Source organism: Rana temporaria, chromosome 1, assembly GCF_905171775.1.
Source record: "Rana temporaria chromosome 1, aRanTem1.1, whole genome shotgun sequence".
Classification (NCBI taxonomy): domain Eukaryota; kingdom Metazoa; phylum Chordata; class Amphibia; order Anura; family Ranidae; genus Rana; species Rana temporaria.
Window position 1 is genome coordinate 142,737,010 of NC_053489.1, and position 24,489 is coordinate 142,761,498.

Genomic DNA, 24,489 nt, shown 5'->3' on the forward strand with positions numbered 1-24,489 from the left:
AGCCAGCCCAGGCTCTGGCAAGATCGCAACAATGAAGTCAGAAACCACCCACATGTCTGGACCAGCACAGCGAGCCACATATGCAGCATCCAGATAAATAAATATATTTGCTTATTTATTTCATTTATATCAGTCCATGACTGGAGATTCCTAAGGGCCTGTGGCAACAAGGCTTGGGTTGGCGTTGACGGCATCAGTTTGAAAGGCTTCTAAAATAATTACTAGGTGACCTCCTGACCTGCTTCAAGCAAGTTTTGTATTCTCATACACTTGTATGGTAATGCAAAATATGCTTGAACGAAGCCCATCAACGCAGGCCCTTACATGATGCTCCAACAGAATAATAAAAAAAAAAAAAAAGAAGGGGGGAGGAACCTGGCTATACGCCAACAAAAGGTTTATGTTGGTACCTTGTATACAGCTGCTTTGCAGTCTGAACAAAACATGAGTGGTCAGTTTCTTTTAACACTTCCTGTGCATAGCCCACAAGCCCGTTATTCTCCAGTAGACCCTGGTATTCCTCCATTTGGTTCTGCAGCCTTTCTAGTCGAGTAGCCTGGCAATCCTGTATAGATCTTAGCACAAATGTTTTCCTCTCTTCTAAAATATTATATAGCTTTTCAAAGTTGTATGTTGCTTCCTCTAAAGCTCGCTCTCCATTGCTCTGTTAAAATAAAAAAAAATAATGTAAATCAAAAAACTTTTCATTTTAATTGATAATATATTTCTGTTTACGGTGTTTAAGGGCTAAAGAAATGAGTACGGTACTTAAAGGGGTTGTAAAGGAAAAAAAAATGTTTTAATAAGCATCCTTTACCTGCAGACATTCCTCTTTTCACTTCCTCATTGTTCGTTTTTGCTCAGAAGTTGCTCTATTTCTTCTCTGTCCTGTTCACTTCCTGCTTGTCTGATTGTTACTCACCATCGTGAAGGGAGGCTTTACTGCGGTGGTCAGTAACATGCTCACCCCCTCCTGGGAACTACATCTGTGTGACAGGACGCTCTCTATGTGTTAGAGACTTCAAGGAGGTGTGAATTACTGGGGGTGCCGCAATGCATACTGGGAAATGTAGTTCTTACATGAACAAACGATGCAAACCAGGAAGTGAAGGGGAGAACAGAAACTAGAATGCTGGAGGTGATATAGATGAAGGAATATAATAGGTATTTACTCGTTTTTTAACAGAATCATTACACTATTCTGTCTGTCTACCTTGCAGACATTAATTTTAGGCAAACATTTTTTTTCCTTTAGTGACCCTTTAAGACAAAAAGATGACTGGTGAACACAAAACTATGCCAACTAGAACTGCATGATTAATCGCAATCTTGATTTAACCCCCCCACAATCTTAATCCAGCATTTCCAGGATTCATGTTACAAGTGCAGAGCAGTTCTCCTGCTCACAGCTGTCAAAAAAAAAAAAAAAAAAGATGCTGGAAGAGATAAGAAACCTTGTATCCTTCTGTTCTTTTAGGCTGCATTCACACCTGAGCATTTTCAGCTTGTAAAACATCCGAAAAAATAAAAAAAAAAAGCCCAACAAGCAAAATCCTATTCATTTCAATGGTACCTGTTCAAATCTGAGCATGGTCACCTGAATCAAATCGCCTGAAGCACAAAGTACATGAGCTTTTTTTGGGCAGATTACAGGCATTTCTGTTTACATAGGTGACCTTCTAACCTGTACAAAAATCTAAAAACGCACGGCTTTCTGACTGGAAACAAAACAATCAGGTGTGAATGCAGCCTTAGATATCAAAGGGATGAACTCCAGTCTGCAATTGAGGTCAGTTTAACCACCAGCCTTTTTCTGACACTTGTTGCTTACAAGTTAAAAATCATTACCCTAGAGCAGGCTTAGGCAAACTTTTGAGTATAGCGTGCCGAAAAAGGTTTTCAAAAGAATTTGAGCACACAGATTTTATAACCAAAAAAATGACAACTTCACTCTCAATCACGAAAAGTAGGGTTGTCCCAATACCAATTTTTTAGGACAAGTACCGATACTTCCCCCCCATGTACTCGCCGATACTGATTTTAAATGCAGCCATGTGTCCCCAAATGCAGTCATGTGTCCCCAAAGAGAAAGCCAAGACCTCCCCCCTGCCTAGTTGATCAGCGCAGGGAACATTACAGCTTTCATTTGAAAAGCTGTGTGTTCCTCGCCGTGCCTCGTCCTATATAGCCCCTCCCCCTTGTCCGGGCACTTTGACAGATCACCCAGATGGGTGATCTGTCTATCAAAGTGCCCAGACAAGGGGGAGGTCCTATATAGGACGAGGCGCGGCAAGGAACACACAGCTTTTCAAATGAAATCTGTAATGGTTCCCCATGCTGATCAACTAGACGGCGGCGGGGGGGGGGGGCCTTGGCTTTCTCTTTGGGGACTAGACAGCGGCAGCAGCTCTCTTCGCCGCGCTCTCTGCAAAAAATAAAAAATAAAAGTATCGGTGAAGCATTTGCGCAAGTACAAGTACTCGTGCAAATGCTCAGTATCGGGACAACCCTAACGAAAAGGATCACCCACAATTCTCAAGATGGGCTGACTGCACAGGACATCTACTTTCTTAAATTGGTTAGCTTGAGGAGCCAATTGGAAATATCTCTTAAAAGTGCGCCGTTTAGGAGACATGTCCTGTACACTGCGCCAATGTCATCAGGGCATGCGCTGTGAAGAAACGGAACTTCGTGCCATTTCTTCACTCGTATGTGCCTTGACCGATAGCTCCCGCATACATGCACGGGAGTGACGCCACACGGTTCCGGCCAGTCACAGAGCCAGAGTCCGCGGCCCCGGAAGGAATAGAGCAGAAGATGGATGCGACCACCAGCAGGGACACCACAGGCTTTGTTTGAAGAAAAGCGGCACATAATGGGCTAGTATGCCCTGTCTTCATAGGTTTGGCTTCGGTACAAAATTAAATGGCTCCAACTTCTATCCCACTGCCCGGATCCAAGTCAATGGCAGGGTTTCAGATTCCTCTCTCATGGCACCTGCAAAGGCTGTCCTATATCCCCATTACTGTATGCTCTGGCCATGGAACCCCTCACTATTGCTATTGGGGCACACCAAGACATCAAAGGCCTCCGCATACAGACTTATGACCTCAGTCACCTGTCCAATACAGAGGACATGCTTCTGTATTTGAGGGACGCTGGCACTCCAAGCAATTTGGGGCATTCTCTGGTATGCAGATTAACTGGTCCAAATCCTACCCTTGAATATAGGTGACCCCACAGCTAATCAAACCACACTCTCCCTGGTCAGAGCCCATAAGGTCATATACCTGGGCATTTATGTCCCCCGATCTTTAATGGACTACATAGGCCCTAGCCTTGAACCCCTATATGACCTTTTAAAAACCAAACAGACCTGGATACTCCTTCCCAAATTACTATTTTCTGGCATGCCCCTTTATACATCCCGGCACGCACATTCAACTCTATGGAATCCATTCTCAACTCATTCATATGGGGTCACAAATTATCATGGCGAGCTCTGAAATGTCCCATCAGCCACAGTGGCACTGCATTACCAGACCTAGCTCTACATTACATCGCTTCCCAGCCCTCACATTTTTTTTTTACTTTAACCTGGAGGACAGCAACAGGTATTCCACTCCAGTAGGCTGCCGTACCTCCCGCCCAGTGGCTCACCCCTTCCAAATTTGACTCTGTGATACGCGCAAGTTGTCTCACACGGGTAATAGGAGTCGTATGATATTCCATCACTGTGAAGCTGGCCATGAACATCACTAAGGCTCCTACATTTCATACCCATATGCCTCTGTGGAACAATCCGCACTTGCCCGAGTTATCTGTTCCAGATTACAAACTACAGATTGCTCAGGGGGTTATTTATCTCTCGCAGGTCATAGCTAATGGCTCAGTTAAAATAATGAGATTGTTGTGTGCCCAACCACATGCTCTTTGGTTACTTCCAGCTCCGTCGTGCGCGCAACTCCCAATTCCAAAACTCTATCCCCAGCCTTAAATTTCTGGTGGATGTATTCATGGGTCAGGATCCCAAGAAAACTTATCTCCCCGTTTTAAAACCACCTTATGTTGCCTGCTACCACTGCCCTGACATATTAATTGAAATCCCGGTGGGCGACAGGATTTGGAAGACATGACGGATGAGGACTGGGAAGAGGTCATAGCCACTTGCAAATCAGTGTCCCCCAAGTTGTCCGACTCATTTCTACATCATCCTATGGACCCATTTGACCCTCCAAATATGGGCTGGAGCACAGTCCAGCATGTCAAAAGGTGTGGAGAGCCAAGGGGCACATTTTATCACTTATGGTCTTGCCCCTCTCTTCAAGGATGCTGGTCACTGGTGGTCAAATTCCCCCCCCCCCCCCCCATCCTTGTCAGTCAAAACAAGGATATTTGCAAGCTATCCACTCACCTCAGTGCGCTTTATCAGGATCTGCAGTTCAGAAATTTGGGTCTGAACTTGGCTTTCTTTGCTGATAAGATAGCTGATACCTTTTGTAAGTTTTTCCTATAAAGACATAGATGAAAATAGATGAAAGGCCTCAAGCAGCAAATCAAAAAAGACAAGATTTAATGTACTTTAATGCATGACTTTGGTGCTTTCACAAGACAAAACAGAAAGCGAAAAACCTTAAATTTTTTTTATCCAGAACTTTTACTCTAATGATGTTACTTATCAGTCTGGATCAGTGGTCTCCAAACTGCAGTCTCGGGGCCGGATGCTGCCCTTTACTCGCCTTTATCCAGCCCACCACTGACAACAAATGGGGCACTATTCCTTCCACTGACACCCATAATTGGGTAAAATTACTCACTGCCAACAAAATTGGGGCGCTATTCTTCCCACCGACGCCAACTATTCCCCCCCCCCCCCCCCCCCCCCCCCCAATACCAAAGTTTGGGGATGGTTTAGTCCCACTGGGAACAGTCCATCCCCCTCTAGAGTACAACAAACTAACCCTTTTCGGAAATTTGGAGATCCCTGGTTTAGACCAGAGACTAAAAGGCAGCAATAGACATTTGAAAATGGCCAAATTGGTAAAAATGGTCATCCTGATGAATGCTACAAACACCACCAGCTGGCGATCATATCGCAAGCAGATGCATGACCAGTCCCAGACACTAGATGCCAGTCACCTGTATTAGAAAGAATAAAAAATGTGTGCAACAGTGTCTCCAAAACAAATAGTTGCTAGAGTCCCTAACCAATATAACTTTATAGGTTTTTAGAGTACAAGTGCTATAAGCAATACTAGCCACAGCACTGAACCACATCCTACTTTTTCTAGAACAGCTTAGAAAATAAAAATCAAGCCACATGGAGCCAACATTGTTGTGCATCAGACTGAACCTATTGAACACCATTACAGTGTATAGTAAAGCCTAAGGGTGTGTTCAGACTTGTTTGCCTTAAGGAATGTTTTTTTTTTTTTTTATGCACTCATTCAGGTCCATGGCAAATGTAAAACCTGCTTTATGTAGGTCAGATGGAGATAGCTACAGGTCAAATAAAACAGTTAAGGAATTCTGATTGATCACAGAATGGTCTTAAACCAATCCCTTAGATACAAGTTCAAAGCCAAAGGGCCAATATATTTGATTATAATCGTATTTGTACTCCTATTCAGTAATTAGCACAAGGAGTAAAGTCTTGCATTAATGCATTACAACCCAGTAACATGAAAGTAAACCCGTCACAATGGAAATATAGAAGCTGAACTCTTCCTTTTAAAGGAGGTAGTTCCCTGGCAGTCATGACGATTGGCTTTCTTCAATAATCCCAGTCACTGACCTGGAACAGGTATACAGATGAGGACTTCTGACATTTTCCCAGAACTCCGGATCTGGTTCAGTGACTCAAGACAGTAAGTACTAAAGCCAATGGATGTACATAACAGGCAAGCAACTAGTATTTTCAAAAGGAGCTCTGCAACTTCTCTCTAAAGGAGGAGGTTTACTTTAACTGAAGTCAGACCAGCACAAGACAACCCTAGCGGTCACTATAGCTGCTGCTTTGTGAGAGATAAAAGGAACTAATGCAGCTCCTACAGAGATATACTTTACAAACTGGCCATATATTTAATTCTGGTTTGGTAGATCCAATCAGCTTCATAACCTCTGAGGAATTTGCCAAGGGGGGGGGGGGGGGGTCTCAGTTACAATATCATTGCTCAAGGTATCCCCCAACAAAACAAAACAAAAAAAAAACGACAGACAACTCAGAACTTTAAATAGATTTGGCTTTGTACTTGTTACATTCTTACTAGCAATTCAAACACATGACAATAAACAATTTTCATAGGAGTCTGAGCGGCTGTATTTGCAGTGTTTAGCACAACATGACAATTGCCCCAATTGGATTTATTGCCAGAGGCAGACAAGCTCACCTTCAATGTTTTGTAGGCATTGCTCATGGTTGTCACTCGGTGGTTAGCATGTGAACCTGCAAGTTTACACAAGTGACACACGGGCCTCCTGCAGATCTCACAGTACATGTTCACCTTTTCGGACTCGTGTTCTGGACACATAAGCACCTGCAAACAAAGGAGACATTTCATTTACCAAACCATTACAGATATTTGTGTATACATATTTAAAGCAGATTTCAGGTTCCAATTTTAAAGGTTTTAAAGGAATAAGTTACCCCAGCTTTTAAAAAATAAAAAACATACCCACCACACACACTTCTTGCTTATTTCCAGTTATGTCTGTCGCACCATTGGCTACCAGTCCTCTTTCAGGTTTCTGCCCTGCAAACTTCCAGTTCCATTGAATCCACTACTTGTAAGCCCAGGTATTCATGAAAAAACCTTGGGCACCCAGCACAATATTGCAGAGGTGTCATGTCAGTGGGCAGTCTTCCGTCATGCAGAGAAGAGGATGACCCAAGGACATTGCACGATCCTCTAGAACAGGGGTCCCCAATCCCTGGCCCAGTGTGTAGTCGGTTGAGCGGGCCGCTGTCACAGTAGGAAGGGGAGTCCTGTCATGGACCGCAGGCCATTTAGCAGGTTGTGCATTCTGTCTCCCAACCAGCCGCCAACGTCAGCCTATTAGCAAGACTAAGGACGGGAGCAGCTGCAGATTGGGAGATAGCAGGGAAACTTTTCATAACACCCACTTGTTCATATAAGTTTGGCAGCTCCCATTCTTTCCCGATTTGCAGCTGCTCCCGTCCTTAGCCTTGCTAATAGGGAAACTGCCTCTACCCTGCCAAAGGTAAGACACTGGGGGAGGCAGAGAGAATAAAAATGGGCACTGTGCAGGGAGGACCGATGGGGGGCGGCAGCATGACTGCAGGGAAGACTGATGGGGGAGCAATAATGGCAAAGGGTATGGTGATATAAAGGGGACTGCACTCATTACAGTTCAGTCCTCTTTACAGTGCAGTGGGGGGGTGGGAAGGTTGTGAAACTCTGAAACCCTGGAAAAAAAATGGCTACAATAGGGGTCCCTGATGCCAAAAACGGTTGGTGACTGCTGATCTAGAAGACCCCCAGGATAGAATAACTTTTTTTTTTTTTAATAGAAGCTGTGAACCTTTCATCAAGATAAGAGGGCTGCTTAATCATTGGTTAAACTATCCCACCCCACATAAAAACACAACTACACAGCAAAGAGAAAGCACTTGGGTAGAATTTTTTTTTTGTTTTACAAAGCTTTGGTTGTCTACCTAGGTTTTTTTTCCCCCCGTAAATTACATGAATTTGTTGCAGGCGGTATGATGGGGGGGGGGGGGGGGGGGGGGGTCAGCGCAAAGACCACAGTAACCATACCAAACACCCCATCGTCTGTACTGTTGACTCACCGTTGCTCCCTGCTGAGCCACTGCACGGGTCACACAGACAGGCATCTCTACAATATTTTGCCAGCACAAGAGCTTTTTAATAAGACAGCCTTCAATAGGCAAAGTGTCATGTCACAGTAGGTGGATTCCATAGCCAATAGACAGCCCAACACCCCCTATGGAATCCACCTACTGCTGTCCATCACAAGGAAAGTGGGCCAGCAAAACTTATCTAGGGATCCTAGCAATTATTCTGGTCACCAACTATTTGAGACCACAATACACTTTTTAGAGAAAAATAAAGGACCGGATGGGAAACTCAGACAATATTCCCCATCATTAGGCTGTCTAGCAGCTATGAAATCAATCTGCCCACTGCCGTCAATCCCAAGAAAGGCGGACTTGGAGAACTAGTCACTGGTTGCTAGAACACTGGCAGCTTGTGTCCTGGCAAACCATCTAAGATAATACACAACATTTTAATGGATTATTATTGTAATATAGTTCCACTCTAATAACGCTGGTGTGCCTGACTTAAAGCTGGTCTAAATTACTTCGTCTCATTACCTACATCAACTTTCTGTATTTGTCGAAGCCATGGTGACACATTGTGGAAAAAAAAAAAAAAAAAAAAAGAGAAGAAGTGTCACAAATGCTTTGATGTCTTATAGCTGTTCTATGCGAGCATTCCACACAAACGTGGAGACGCAATGAAATAAAATGGACATGGTCAGTCATGTTCTTGCAAAGTGCATTTAATCACGGTCCTTACACTACAAAAAGGTGTAAGATATGAACCCTTTCTGGACACTTGCAAAGCAGCATCACTTAGATTGTCCAATAGCCTTATCCAGTTGTCATGTAGACATATTTCGCCAGCACACCAAGGATCATTTAGAAAAACGTCCAAAAATTCTTTATTGCATAGCAGCAATCAAAACAGCAACGTTTCGAGGTCGCACAGGACCTTTTCGTCAGGCAAAAGAGTTGTAGATCACGCATCTTTCTCATCTCACTCCGCTTAGATTACCCGATATAACAGAGCTCAAAGCACCACGTGTCCTATGTGCAACCATAATTCTGGTACCTTCTATCACTCGTTATGGACCTGTAGCATTATGCAGGGTTTCTGAACACAGGTTGCTATGGGTTTTCCCCATTAATGCTGCATCCTAAACAATGCTTGCTAGGACCATTTCCTAATCCTGGATCTAGAAAAAAAATTTACCAAGATTTTCTTACATGAAATGGTTTGCAGACAGAAAACAGATAGCTACACAGTGAATGAGGCCACACCTCCCAAATTGATCTGGATTAGTGAAATAAAGAACACTTTGCTCTGCAAGAAAATTTCACACATTCACAGGGAATGCCCATCTAAATACAATAAGGTTTGGAATTGAAGGTTACAGTCATCTGAAGAGGTGTATCAATACATTATACCTGAACTGTCACTTGCCTGTATTAAAGAGATTAGCTCTGATCTTGCACCCTTCTTTCACATATAGGACGTTTAGGCTTGGTTCACACTTAGGCAGTCTTTGATTTGTTTCTGCAGTGCCGTTTGAGTGTTTTGCATTTTTCTTTATGAATTTGGGGGGGGGTTATGTTTTTTTCTGGCCAATCAGTTGTTGGAAAGATTAAAAAAAAAAAAAACGCACTACATGCTTTTCTGCAGCTTCTCCACTAAAGTCTATTGAACCAAAAACCACGGTTTTGTGCTTAAAGTTCCAGACCCTCTCCAAAACTGAAAAGAAAGACCGTGTCCCATAGGAAACTGTTAAGCCCTGTACACACGGCCGGGATTCTCGCCAGAAAAAAATAAAAATAATTCTGACGAGATTCATGGCAAGATTTTTTAGCCGGCCGAGTGTACACACGTACGATTCACAAGAACCACCGTTCTTTTGAATGGTACGAACACAGTGACGTCAGACTACAACAAGCATGCGCTCAAAGTCATTTCGAGCATGCGTGGGTTTCCATGGAGGCAGGCAAGTATACACACGCTCAGGTTTCTCGGCAGGAAAACAGAGACGGTTCTTTATTTTTCTTGTTGAGATTCTGGGCAGTTTTCCCGACAAGAAAGCTCAAAGCCTCGTACATACGCACGGTTTACTCAGCAAGATTGCTCTGCCAGTTTTCTTGCCGTTTCTGGCCGAGAAAACCATGCGTGTGTACGAGGCTTTAGACTATTGCATTTCTGCAAAAACACTAAAAACTGATTATGTGTGAACCAGGCCTGGTGCCCGATCCTACTTGTTCTCTTGTAACTGCGAAATATAAATGTGCATCTGCAGAGTTCTTTGGCAACGTCTAAATGATCATTGTTTTTTCTGCATTATCCACTGTGCCTTGTAACATTTGGTATTATGGCAGAAAAATATAAGACCCCATTTAACTGTACTTTTGATCATGTTATATACCTCACGTGCCTGTTGTGATCCTTTATTTGTACTGAACTCGAATGATCAGAGAAGATGTCCAATGTGCAGTATGTTTGCCCCTGTCCACTGCAACAGATTTTTTTTTTTTTTTTTACAATCACCAACTCCTACTGCTATAATAAAACCAGCCATTTCATAGCCTCAATTAAAAAAAGTACACACAGGGGTTTATTTACTAAAGGCAAAGCCACTTCACCCTACAGCGATTGCACTTGCAGTACACTTGTAGTGCAGATGGGAAGCTCTAATAATTTTTATCATCCAAATTAGAAATGCTTTTATTTTTTTATTGGGAACCCGCGCAAGCATTGCATCCATGATCATCAGATTGCTGATCTACAACATTACTCCATTGCACCTGCAATGTCAAACTTCGGCACCCCAGATGTTTTGGAACTACATTTCCCATGATGCTCAACTACTCTGCAGAGTGCATGAGCATTATGGTAAATGTAGCCCCAAAACATCTGGGGTGCCAATGTTCACAATCACTGTTGTAGACAGTTGTCTGCACTCAACAGCACCCTGGTAGTTCCTTGAGAACTACAAGCTGACACCTGCAAAGGCTGTCAGTACTTGTAGTTCTCCCATTCACTGAACTCTGAATGAATGACGCAGCCGAATCGCTATCACTACAGGCATGGGATTGGGGAGATGCTGCAGAAGAGGGAACATGTAACATGTTTCCAAAGGAGAAAGTAGGGCCGAAACAACTAATCGATTAATCGACAACTAATCGATTATGAAATTATCGATTACAATTTTCATAATCGATTAATCGGCCAGTAACATAATGAGGGTTAAAAAAAAAAAAAAACGAAAATTTGTCTTTATAGTACAAAAAAGCAAATCGCTACTGTAAATATTACTTTCACTGTCCCACAGTAAATAATGAACCCCTTACAGTAGCGATTATTTGCTCTTTTTGTACTTTGTTTTTTTAACCCCATTATGTTACTAAACATCTCAGGCCGGGTTCACGCCTTTTTTTTTGGTGCTTTTTGCAGAAACACACTACAGTTCATTTACATGTTTTCCTATGGGACACGTTCACATCCATGATTTTTTTTTCAGCTGCTGGGTATTTGGAAAGGGCAAGGACTTAACGCAAAACTGCCATTTTTTTTGTTCAATATACTTCAATTGAAAAGATGCAGAAAAGCATGTAATGTGTTTTTGCAGCAATTTGTGTTTTGTAATCTGCCCAACAAATTGGCCAAAAAAAAATGTAAAATGCTATTTTTTTTTTTAAAGGCTATTATCCGACTAATCGAAACAATAATCGGCCAACTAATCGATTATGAAAATAATCGTTAGCTGCAGCCCTAGGTGAAAGTATCCTTTAAAAGGCCTTCTATCGGGATTAGAAAAGCAATAGGCTGTGCTACAACTAACCACATCCAGCGACTATGACTACAAGGCAATAACTGTCCAGAAAACAAAAGTCTATTTCAACTGTCAACCCTGTTTAATTACCACACCTAAAACGTACAACTAGTAGCACTTTCCATGCTGTTCAATATAAAATAAAACCACTGATACATTTCATATTTCACATGCTATGATGTGATCTGTTCCACCTCCTCTCTATAGGTCGTCTAGTCATTGTGAAATCCATATATGGTTCAGATCCACTATACTATCATTCATTTCAAGACACCAACGGAAATGATTCTAAACTTAGCAGTGTTCATGTGCAGTAGAGGAGACAGGAATTTACAGCAGCAGACAGCATGTGTTGCTCTATTGCACAAGACGCTCTACCCAACAAGTGTTATAAACCAGCGTGCATGTCTCATTCGGCTTTAACTAGTGACAAGACAACCAACTGAACCAAGTCAACGTCATGGTAATCAAAGCTGGATAGTGGAGTGTTTTGTTTTTTCCACACCATACCCGACAGATGTTCTGCACCAGCTTTTTTTCTGCTGAATGCACATTAAAAAACTGTTAGTGTCATCACATCTTATGGGGCTAATGCAGTAATTACCAGTAGAAGTCTCATTCTGCTTCTAGGAGATTGGACACCAATATGCTAGCACTGGAGTCTGCTAGTGAGCACAATATAGTAAAAAATATCCATAAAGCGACACAAACCCATCTAAAATATCTCACTAATGAAATCTAATATTCTATATGCAATGCTGAAGAGGACGTTCAGAAACTGCATACCCAATAGAGGAAATGAGGGTCAGAGAGCGCATGAACAGGCTACATATTTCAATGGGGATGCGCTACAGAAGAGATTAAAACTGCACGATTCTGGGCAAATGAGAATCACAATTGTTTTGCTGAGAAGATGATTCTCAGCACAACATCTTTCACCAAAAAAAAAAAAAAAAATTGGGCCAACTTTTTTTTTCTAAGGCCCTTTTCACACTACAAAATAAATCCGTTTTAATAATCAGTTTTAAAATCTGTCAGATAATGTTAAAAAACGGAAGTTATACGTCCTTTATAAAATATCATTAAAGTCTATGGGATTTTTTTATGTTCCGTAAAGATCCGTAATAGTCCGTTATAACATACGGACGTTAGTTATAACGGAATATGTGACGGGTCTTGCACTATTTTTTGTCCGTTGCAAGTAACGGATATATTAACATCCGTTATATTTTAACATTGAAGTCTATGGCACATGGACGTTAGTAAATGTCCGTTATGTTAACGGACGTTAATTTTACTGAGCATGGATATTGAGGGGAACCCCGCCGTCAATTTAAAACAAAAATGACGTGCGGTTCCCGGTAAATATCCATAACCAGACCCTTCAGGTCTGGTATGGATATTCAGGGGAACCCCGCCGTCAATTTAAAACAAAAGTGACGTGCGGTTCCCCCTAAATATCCATAACCAGACCCATTATCCGAGCACGTTGACCTGGCCGGCCGCAGAAAAGAGGGGGGGACAGAGTGCGGCCCCCCCTCTCTCCTGAACCGCACCAGGCCACATGCCCTCAACTGGGGAAGACCAAGAAGAGGAAAGGTCTTTCCTCTTCTTGGTCTTCCCCAGTGACGTAGCAGAGGTACGTCAGAGGGGGCAGGGTCACGTGACGGGTGGCTCTGCCTCCTCTATATAAGAAATGTCACAGCTTCAGCCGCTCATTCGCTGGGCTGTGCCCAGCGGTGAGAGGCGGTCCGGGATGCTGCTGCGCCGGATGGATGGATCTTCACATCGCCGGAGCGGAGATCACCCGACGCTGGATCTTCTCATCGCGGGAGATCACCCGCACCCGTCGCTGGATCAGGACAACGCAGGAAGCCGGGAACGAGTGGATTTTTCAGCGCTGGAGTTTTTTTTTTTTAATAAAGGACTTTATTCTTTTGTGTCAGTGTGTTTTTTTTTACAATACTTTTTACTTCCTTCGTGAAATGGTAGAGGTACAGTGTACCCCATTACCATTTCACACAGGGGGGGGGGGTCAGGATCTGGGGGTCCCCTTTGTTAAAGGGGTCTTCCAGATTCTGATAAACCTCCGGCCCGCATACCCCCACAACCACCGGGCAAGGGTTGTGGGGATGAGACCCTTGTCCCCATCAACATGGGGACATCCTCCCCATGTTGAGGGCATGTGGCCTGGTGCGGTTCAGGAGAGAGGGGGGGCCGCACTCTGTCCCCCCCCTCTTTTCTGCGGCCGGCCAGGTCAACGTGCTCGGATAACGGGTCTGGTTATGGATATTTAGGGGGAACCGCACGTCATTTTTGTTTTAAATTGACGGCGGGGTTCCCCTGAATATCCATACCAGACCTGAAGGGTCTGGTTATGGATATTTACCGGGAACCGCACGTCATTTTTGTTTTAAATTGACGGCGGGGTTCCCCTGAATATCCATACGACTTCTGGAGCTGGACTTCAAGAAAGGGTGAAATGTTTTTTATTAACGGACGTTAGAAAGGAATGATATAACGGATGTATACGGGTATATACGGATAAACATTATCCGTTTTCAATAAAGGAAGAATGGTAAAATATTTATCCGTATGTATCCGTTATTAAAACCGTTAATAAACGTCCGTTAATAGGTGTAAAACGGATATTATAAAACGGACATACAATCCATAGTGTGAAAGAAGCCTAAATTCATTAACCACTTCAGCCCCGGGAAGAATTTACCCCCTTCCTGGCCAGAGCACTTTTTGCGATTCGGCACTTTAACTGACAATTGTGCGGTCATGCTAGAACGTTTAATAAAAGACCACATGGATGAGTTCTTGCTGGAAAAAAACTATTTAGGCAGCAGACAACATGGATTCATGAAAGACAGAAGTTGTCAGACAAACCTGATTTCCTTTTATGAAGAGGTAAGTAAAACCTTGGACCGAGGAGTGGCTGTGGACGTGGTATACTTGGATTTTGCAAAAGCGTTCGATACAGTTCTGCACACACCGCTCATGTGTAAGGTAAGGTCTACAGGATTGGATATATCAGTTTGTAAATAAATAAAAAAAACTGTCTGAAAGACAGAATTCAGAGAGTCATGGTTAATGATTCTCACTCTGAATGGTCCAAGGTTATCAGTGCTGGGACCCTTACTTTTCAATATATTTATAAATGATATTGGGTCTGAGATCAAAAGTAACATTTCTGTCTTTGCAGATGACACCAAGCTATGCAGTGGAATAACGTCCTTGCAGGATGTCGCTAATTTACAAGCCAACCTCAATGCTCTGTCTAATTGGGCGACTAAGTGGCAGATGAGGTTTAATGTAGATAAATGTAAAGTTATGCACTTGGGGGCTAAGAATATGCATGCATCATACATACTAGGGGGAGTACAACTGGGGGGATCTGTAGTGGAGAAGGATCTGGGGGTCTTGGTAGATCATAAGCTCAATAATGGCATGCAATGCCAAGCTGCGGTTTCCAAAGCGAGCAAAGTCCTTTCTTGTATTAAGAGAGGTATGGACTCCAGAGACAGAGATATAATTTTGCCCCTGTACAAATCATTAGTAAGACCTCATCTGGAATATGCAGTTCAGTTTTGGGCTTCAGTTCTCAAAAAGGATATCGGAGAACTGGAGAAAGTGCAGAGAAGGGCAACCAAACTGATAAGAGGCATGGAGGAGCTCAGCTATGAGGAAAGATTAGAAGAACTGAATTTATTCACTCTTGAGGAGAATAAGGGGGGTATGATCCACATGTACAAATATATAAGAGGTCCATACAGTGAACTTGGTGTTGAGTTATTCACTTTACGGTAAACACTGAGGACAAGGGGGCACTCTTTACGTCTAGAGGAAAAGAGTTTTTATCTCCAAATACAGAAAGGTTTCTTCACAGTAAGAGCTGTGAAAGTGTGGAATAGACTCCCTCCAGAGGTGGTTCTGGCCAGCTCAGTAGATTGCTTTAAGAAAGGCCTGGATTCTTTCCTAAATGTACAGAATATAACTGGGTACTAAGATTTGTAGGTAAAGTTGATCCAGGGTAAATCCGATTGCCTCTCGGGGGATCAGGAAGGAATTTTTCCCCTGCTGTAGCAAATTGGATCTCATGCTTTGCTGTTTTTTTTTTGCCTTCCTCGATCAACTGTGGGTATGGAGTTGTACTTTATTTTGTTTGTTTATTTTTTTTGTTTGTTTATTTTTTTGTGGTTGAACTGATGGACTTTGAGCTTTTTGGTGGCATTTGATCACCTCTGCGGTTTATTTTTTGCTCTATAAACAAAAAGCTATATTTTTTACTTTTTGAAATAATATCCCCAAAGAATATAATATATATTTTTTTGTTATCTGTTTAGGCCGATGTGTAGTATTTTACATTTTTTTTTTTTTTTTTTACCAAAAATAAGGCATATATATCGATTGGTTTGCGCAAAAGTTCTAGCATATACAAAATGGGGGATGGTTTTATGGCATTTTTATTATAATTTTTTTTCATTTATTTATTAGTAATGGAAGAGATCTGCGATTATCGTGACTGCGACATTATGACAGACAGACTTTTGACACCATTTTGGAACCATTGTCATTTATACAGCGATCCATGCTATAAAAATTCAGATTACTGTGTAAATGACACTGGCAGGGAAGGGGTTAAACACTAGGGGACAATGTTGGGGTTTAGTGTCCTAGGGAGCGATTCTAACTGTGGGGGGCTGGACTACAAGTGAAAACAGTGATCACTGCTCCCGATGACTGGGAACAGTAGATCACTGTCCTGTCACTAGGCCGACCAGGGAAATGCCTTGTTTACATGGGCATCTGTGAACAGGCATCTCCCTATTTTGCAGCTCCAAAACACGATCGTGGGACACTGGGGTGACACAAAGCTTGCGCGCCCGCACAGCGACAAATTTAAAGAAACGTACAGGTACGTTGCTATGCGCAGCTGTGCAATTCTGCCGACATACATCTGCGTTAGCCATCGGCAAACGGCCACATGCGGCGCCTGCGCTGCAGGTTGGGCACCACAGCTTGCTATAACATTCAACAAGAGCCATCCACACCTGTGCCACTGAAATGTTAATCAGTGGTAACTGAAAAAATGGGTCAATGAAGTGCAAGAGACAACAAGGCACAAACTGTAGCAAAGAAGAACAAATGAAGGTCTGTGCAAAGCAAACCCAAAATGTAATAAAAAATTTCTAATGTTGTGCACTTTCACACTGCCACATATTAGGGCATATGTCATACAAGGTTAAATATGGCTGCATTTGCTTCTTCTACATTACAAAATACATTGTATGCAGCTAAACACATGAAAATGCTGGTACTTGCATTTACACGCCAATGGATGTATTTTCACAAAACACAACTTTCCGATAAAAATACATTCATACTGACATTTAGGCATGTATAGCTGCATGTAGCTTATTCTGCAATACATGTCTATTGGTAAAGTTAAGCTCCCAAGTGCAACGAACCCCGGCAAAGTTTAAGCTGGGCAGCAACACACCCAAATATACGGGTATGTGCAAGAGCCCAGTTTACAGTTTATTCTGCCTTCCCTGGTTTCTCCTTCATGAACATGCTAATAAAAAGGTTTAAATTTAACTTTTCGGTTGCATTATAGAACTTATTTTTGACTGTGATGTATGTCATCACTGGGTCTTGGTACTTCTACATGCAATACAGGCTGATCATAGCTGGTGAGAAGGGCTTGCAGGGTTCTGTATATAGCTTCCTAAAAACAGCACCATCCCCTCAGTATTCCTCTAAAGAGCCCTCATGCAGGCAATTGGCTTGTTCTTTGGAAGAGTTATGCATTTCTCAAAATGCCTTAATGATGAGCCTCAGTCTGGAGAAGTAGACGTTCCTAGGTAATACCTAAATGTGATGCTGACCCTCCATGACTGAAAAAAATAATCTAAAAATCCAATGAAAGGTGGGCCAGGGACAGTCAGACTGGAGAGGAAAGATCTAAAGAGTGCTGGATGCCGAACTGCAAAGAAAGGAGATGGACCAACATCCTTGTTGCATCTTCTAATGCACACTGTGAAAAGCTCAGTGTGCAGGGAAATCCGAATAAGCAATTTCAGTACAGGAAAGGGGCCTGTACAACCGTTATGCAGCGTACACAATCGGAAATTTCAACAAGAAAAGTCCGATGTGAGCTTTTGGTCGGAAATTCTGACCGTGTGTAGGCTCCAGCGGAATTTTTCTCTCGGAATTTTCGGCAAGAAAAATTTGAGAGCTGGTTCTCAAATTTTCCGACTGGAAAAGTTCTTGCCGGAAATTCCAATAGTCTGCATGCAATTCTGACGGAGAAAAATATTACACATGCTCGGAATCAAGTCGACGCATGCTCAGAAACATTGAACGTAATTTTTCTCAGCTCGTCGTAGTGTTGTACATCACCACGTTCTTGACGGTCAGAATTTGGTGTGACCGTGTGTATGCAAGACAAGTTTTAGCCAAAATTCTGTCTGGGAAAAAAAAAAATCCACGGTTTTGTCGGAATTTCCGATCGTGTGCAAGTGGCATAAGAGTGAATGTGGGGCTGGAGTTCTGCTTTAACCAAGCGATACAGATTTAGTCCTGCATCTACCCGGTTTACAGTCTTTACTAGGTGTAGATCTTTCTCAAGACCTAGAAAATCTGTTCTATGAAAGCTGCACTCTGCAAACACAGATGGTTCCTATATAAGGTTTCCCCCATTTAGCCCAACTGGAGGGGGGGGGGGGATGAGCTCACCAAGAATCAGATCATCATATACACAATTACTCAAATCACCAAGTTCCACATGGGAATATAACTTGAACCCTTCACCCCTTACATAATACATTGCAGGCAATTATTTGCAGCTTAAAATTTGTGATCAGTAAAACATGTTCCCTACAAAAAAAATATATCATTTGTATGGCAGATGATCTTTATTTTAAAGCACATAAAATGAAAAGCCTCCCACTAATGGGAAGAGGATCATTAATACAAAACAAGGTTGGCAAAACAGCAAATTAAATCTGGTTAGTACGAGTTAAAGCACAGCATTAGGATAATTGGGGTCACTGATAAATGCCGTAAAACAGTCTTGGCATATTTGATCAGCTTTTACTTTAGCAATATACAGACCATCACCAAAATGGTTCTATGGAAGGTTTTCATTCTCGAATATAGTGAGGACCAGAATAGTTTATCTCCCTTGTCAGTATTCATCTCATTTCCATATGTTCAGTGAAAAAGAAAGTGAAATGATATACTGTAAATAAAACATGGAACTCGTCTCATACCAAGCTTAAAAAAAAAAAAGGCACACACACACACACTCTAAGGGCTGGTTCACGCCACAGACGCAGTACAGATGCATTTTGTAAGCGTTGCTGCATGCACGGTTTTGAGGCGTTTTCAATGCTTTTGCGGTAATGCGTTTGGCATATTTTTCCGTGTTTTAGTACAGTTCTGTGCAGGAAAAAAAATGCAGCATCTTTTTTTTTGGCACTGGAACTGACTGCACGGGTGTGAACTAGGCTATATAAAAATATACTGTGCGTTTTTGATGCAAAAAACAAAACAGGACTGCATCTGGTGTGAAGTAACCCCGACGGATCAAAATTTGTCTGGAACAGCAAAAACTGGCCGATTTTCGATCCATTTATGGGTAGCCCGGTAGTACTAAAGTCGATCCATTGACTGACAGTACAATTAGCCTGTTTTTTTTAGCCTGGTGACTGTTGTCAGCTATAACAACCAGCAGCGATCATTGTATTCTGCCAGTGGGGAAGGCTCCCCATCAGCAGAACACAATTTTGCTGCGAGAGGGATTACCCCATCAACAATGACCGTGTTGATGGCAGATTCAAGCAGTTTTCTTACCTTCAACCCGTGGGTGAAGGCAAGAAAATTGCATAATGTATGGCCTGCCTGAGCTGCTCCCAGCCACGGTTCACACTTGCCCCATATACAATACAGGGTTCTTGGAGGTTGGAAGGCCCCACTGCAGGGCTAGATTTGTTTGAATTCCTGGAATTGGGCTTAATACGAATCTGTACCTTCTCTGAAAGCTAAAAGCTAGTACCAGAATTTTAGAACAAGGGTCCAGGCATGTTTGCACATTCTGCTCAATGATTCCCCACTGATTCTCACGATTCCTAAAATATTTTTAAAAAAAAGTCAGCACCTGGCCATGCCATGTTTTTTGTAACCACCATTTTATAATGATAGACCGTTTTCTTGACCAACAAAAGCCTGGTGCTGACTTTGCCAAAAGTATCTTTATTTAATTCTATAACTGAAATGTGCAGATACTTATACAGGGAACATACTTTAAAGTCGACTCTTGGAAAATTGCCAAGACTGATTTTTTTTTTAAATATCCCCCATCACCTATTTTTTTGCGGTGGCACCTACAAAAACTCACCCCCAGGAAATCTAGCAGCGCTCTGCAGTGATCCACTGCCACACTGTTTTGTACCACCATCTTCCGCTTGGATATCATCGGGACCTGGTGGTTTCTTCCTGCGTCTTGCAGCTGGCCCCTGATTACATGCCTTGGCATATGTGCATTATCAGATTACTTTGAGCCCTTAGGAGGTTATAGTGGTACTTAACTCTCACCTAGGCAAACATTTTGGAAATGATGGGCCATTATAATTAAGGGTGCAGTCACACCTGCAAATGCACCAGATTAGATGCGAGAACCCCAGCAATGGAAGGCGGCTGGCTCCCACAGCTAGTCAAAGTCCCTCTGCCGGCACCCAGGGCTGACCACTCACATGTGATAGCTGCATGAGACATTACAGTTGAGTGGCTGAGATTGTCTGCAAGAGCCAGCAGCCTCCCATTGCTTTTAATGCGTCTGCAGGAGCCCCTGTGGGTATGGCATCTTATAGAAGGCAGGCCATATTTGCAGGTGTAAATGCAACTAAAAACAAAAAAACAAAAACACACATTTTTTATTGTGTGAAAGGAGGAGGAAAGGATAATTAGGCAAAGTGAGAACGGGGGGGTGAAGGTCCATTTTGAAGACCAAACCAACCCAAAGGTGGAAAAACAATGGTCTAGAGTACACTGGTATCAAAGCAATGCAGGGAGCAGCACTGCCAAAGCAAGTGTAATTCAGAGACTATATTGGAGCAAGGACCAGGATTAGCTCCGCCAAGCATTCCATAGTCCCTGGCCTTTCACTCACCTCGCACAAACATTACTGACTCACACTTCTAAATTTAATCTTTAGAAGCCAGCAGTGTAGTCATTGCATGGGATGGAGACAACTATGATTCAGCCGCAGTGCACTTATCACTGCCAAATCAAAAATCTGAAATTAGAGTTCTAATGAGGCCTTTAAATCTGCAGCTTGGAGCCGTCATGAGGCAGAGAATTACAAGGCAAAATGTTTAGCAGTATAGAAATCAGTTTCTTCAAATGCCACAAGAGATTTCTTCCCTTTCACTATGACATTTACCATTACAATAATAAATGCACACCATGACAAAAAGGATCGGGGCAATCAACTGACCCCTAGGCATTCCAAAGATCAGTCTTCAAAATTTAAATGCAAACTTGTTTTGTTATGTTGCCATGCAACAGGCTGGTCAGATATTACCCACAGTCATTGCAGAATGCAGCTGTCTGGGCATTGTGTGCCTCGTCACCTTTCATCCACATTCCATCTCCCTGCTGTCCCAGACACGCTGGGCTAAAAAAAAGGCAGAATATGATCAACAATATTTGCAGACTGCACTGCTGAGCAAAAACGGCCACTAAAAAAAAAAAAAAAAAAAAAAAAAAAAAAAAAGTACTGAAGCAGGAAGTCCTGGAACCACCTTTACAGCTGATATTACTTAATCAGCTAAATCTAGACATCTGACTTTCTACTACGCTCCGTGATGCAAAAGATGACGATCAGTCAGTATGGAACATGGGTACCCTGGGAAATTGAGGCATACAGAAGGAAGAACATTTACACAAGGAGTAAGCTACAATGGACAGGTAGAGATCTAACTGAACAATCTGCAAGAGAAAATAGGCACCCTTTTTTTCTTTTTAGAAGGAGAAGGAGAATCCAACAATGCCCCATTGAGAAAAAAAAAAAAAAAAAAGAGAGAGAAGAACTGACATGAGAGGGGGAAGGGACTACAGAAATGAAAGTTTTCTCCTCTCAGCCGCGAGCTGAGAAGGGGTGCGACCGGGCCCCTTGGAACATTCGGGCCCCTTACAGGTATAATGCATGTTCCCCCCTGATGGCAGCCCTGCTGGCTGGCAGGCACACACACACACACACACACACTGAAGGCAGCAGCCTTATACAACACTGCCACCTCAGCACTGAGGACCTGTCATTACAACCTGCTGACTCGTATGGCACTGACCAACTGCAGCTGCCAATTGTTTTATTTGGACCCCCAGACCCCGCCATGGCTACACCTCCTGGTTTTGCCATGCCAGCTGGGCAGGGACTCCCTACTCTAACTGGCGCACCCATCTGAACGGCCCCCTAGCTAGCACTTCCCTTGGCCCTGTTGCTTCTGTGATCCAATTCCTGGCTTTCTGCAGAACTAGCGTCTCTTCCATGGATTTAGAGAATTATGCGACAAGACTCTGCTAGAGCATTAGGCTGCTTTCACATTGCAGCGTGGAGCCGCAGTGACGGTATAGCCGCGCTATTTGTAGCGCAGCTATACCGTCGTGTTTACCGCGATATTCGGGCGCTAGCGGTGAGGTTTTAACCCCCGCTAGTGGCCGAAAAGGGGTTAATTACCGCGCTTTCCCATTGATTTCAATGGGAAGGCGCGGTATAGGAGCGGTGAACACACCGCTCCTATACCGCGTTAAAGATGCGGCTAGCAGGACTTTTGGAGCGCTCCTGCTAGCGCACCGCTTCAATGTGAAAGCCTTCGGGCTTTCACATTGAACACTACAGGGCATGATTTTTCATGCGGTATAGCAGCGCTATTTTTAGCGCTGTACCACATGAAAAACGCCCCAGTGTGCAAGGGGCCTTAATGTTCACACAATTACTGATAAAACATTAGCATTTTAAAAAAAAGGGGCAAGGCACTCACCTTTGGTCTGAAGTTTGTTGTAGGTCCAACATACTCATGCTGAGCTTTGACTGTTCCCCAGGGATGGTGAATTTTAAAGCACTCATTACAATAGCTAGCACTGCAATCCAGGCAGCTTTTGGTGGACTCTTGAATTGGAGGTTTACAAAGATCACACATGATCGCAGTGGCAGCACGAGCTGCCTGCCGATAGCGTTCTACAATAGTCTCCAAGGTAAAGTTCCTAAAGAGCCCATGGATCCCGCGCTCTCCGAGGTCCACATCGTGCAAACATCCAGGACATGATAGAGTTGTGATCTTGGGAGTCAGCGAATTGCGTTTAGAACCTATAGGACATAAGAACAGTTTACTGGGAGAAAATACAGTTCTGATTATTCTCCTAAAGTGGACTTCTACTGTTCGTAAACCAATTTCTTCAGTCTAATAATCAGTACTTGTAGCACACATTTTAAAGCCCACAAGCCAAACATTTGTTTTGGTTTTGTTTAGGGTGAAAAATTGTTAATTTTTTTCCAGAAGCTGGTCTTTCATTGGTACAAACTTTGCTCTTTTAAAAGCAAGAATCCCTGTTTTAGGGCCTTCTTTATTTCACCAATTCTGCAATAAACTCCATACATTACCAAAAAAAAAAAAAAGGATTAAAGCACATGACATTCAATATTTTCATAGCATGCTAGTAAATAACCAATAATTGCTTTAGATAAATATAGCAAGCAGAAAACGTAGGTTGGTCAAATCACTGTACAATTTTCCCTTTAGATTTATCAAAAACAATTAAAATGAGGTAAAAAACAAAAACAAACACACTGCAGTCAGGCAGGTCCTTGCACTACAGAGGTTGAAGGTAAATCTAAAAGAAAATTTATGAAAATTGTATAAATGTATGGCCAGCTTTTATTGGATCCATTTTTAGAGAAAAATAAAAAATAAAGGATTCCCAATGCCTGTTAAAAGTCGTGGCAGCGACACAAATTAGTTCAGCCAGCTACCAAAACGAAGGTCAATGTAAGGGCATGGTTCAGACACTGAGCAGCGCCTCTCAACCACTAAATCAGACAAGACCCCACTGGCCACCAATGTCAGGGGGCATTTTCCTCACTGACCAATGTAAGGTTGCATTTACTTCCCAATGAGTATCAATGGGACTAGGGTGACCACATTTCCAAACTACCATTCAGGGACACCATCCCTTCCCAAAATCCGCTTGTGATGTAACGAATCACAGCAGTGATTGGACACAAGAGGCGGGATTTATGATTTCTCTAATCACAAGCAGGGGGTGGGGATTGTGCTCCTCCAGGCATTCCCGCCCAGGACAAGTACTGTCAGTGAGTAAAGTGGTGATGTGGCAGCCTTTTTTTGGGGCATCAGATTGGCCCGGGGGGTGGCTGTGTCAGTTTCATTCCGGGACACTGTATTGTCCTGGAATTAATGTGCCCGGGACAGACCTGCAAAATGCGGGACTGTCCCGGGCAATCCGGGACATGTGGTCACCAAAATGGGACAGGGCTCTATATTCCAGACTCAGCCTTAGGTGTCTTAACACTAGCGGACCGATCAGGTCCACCTGTCAGTTTTTCAGTCAGACCCTCCAGTCTCCTCTATGGAATCGCGGGTGTAAACAGACATGTCCGCTTACACCTGCCGACTTCTGATCCTACGTGCTAAAAATGGAAAATCTGTTGGCAGTCGGGTGTAAACAGAAGGGCGCTCCATTTGCATACAACTACCCGTTAGAGAAGGGTAGGCTGTCTGTCCGGTCTGCATAAGCAGAGATGGACCAACCGTCTGCCTGCGCAGCGGGAATCGGTCG

At 43.0% G+C, this 24,489-nt stretch overlaps 1 protein-coding gene across 3 annotated transcripts in view; it reads right to left on the bottom strand.

Moving 5' to 3' along the window:
• Nucleotides 1-24,489, bottom strand: part of TRIM36 (tripartite motif containing 36) — a 129,985-nt gene that overhangs the window by 11,639 nt on the left and 93,857 nt on the right. For all 3 annotated transcript variants that reach the window (XM_040343709.1, XM_040343691.1, XM_040343701.1), the window contains 4 exons: nucleotides 22,677-23,002; nucleotides 6,390-6,536; nucleotides 4,415-4,510; nucleotides 411-664 (listed from right to left, as the gene is read on the bottom strand). In XM_040343709.1, coding sequence (XP_040199643.1) covers nucleotides 411-664; nucleotides 4,415-4,510; nucleotides 6,390-6,536; nucleotides 22,677-23,002 — 823 coding nt within the window. The remainder of the gene's footprint in view (nucleotides 1-410; nucleotides 665-4,414; nucleotides 4,511-6,389; nucleotides 6,537-22,676; nucleotides 23,003-24,489) is intronic.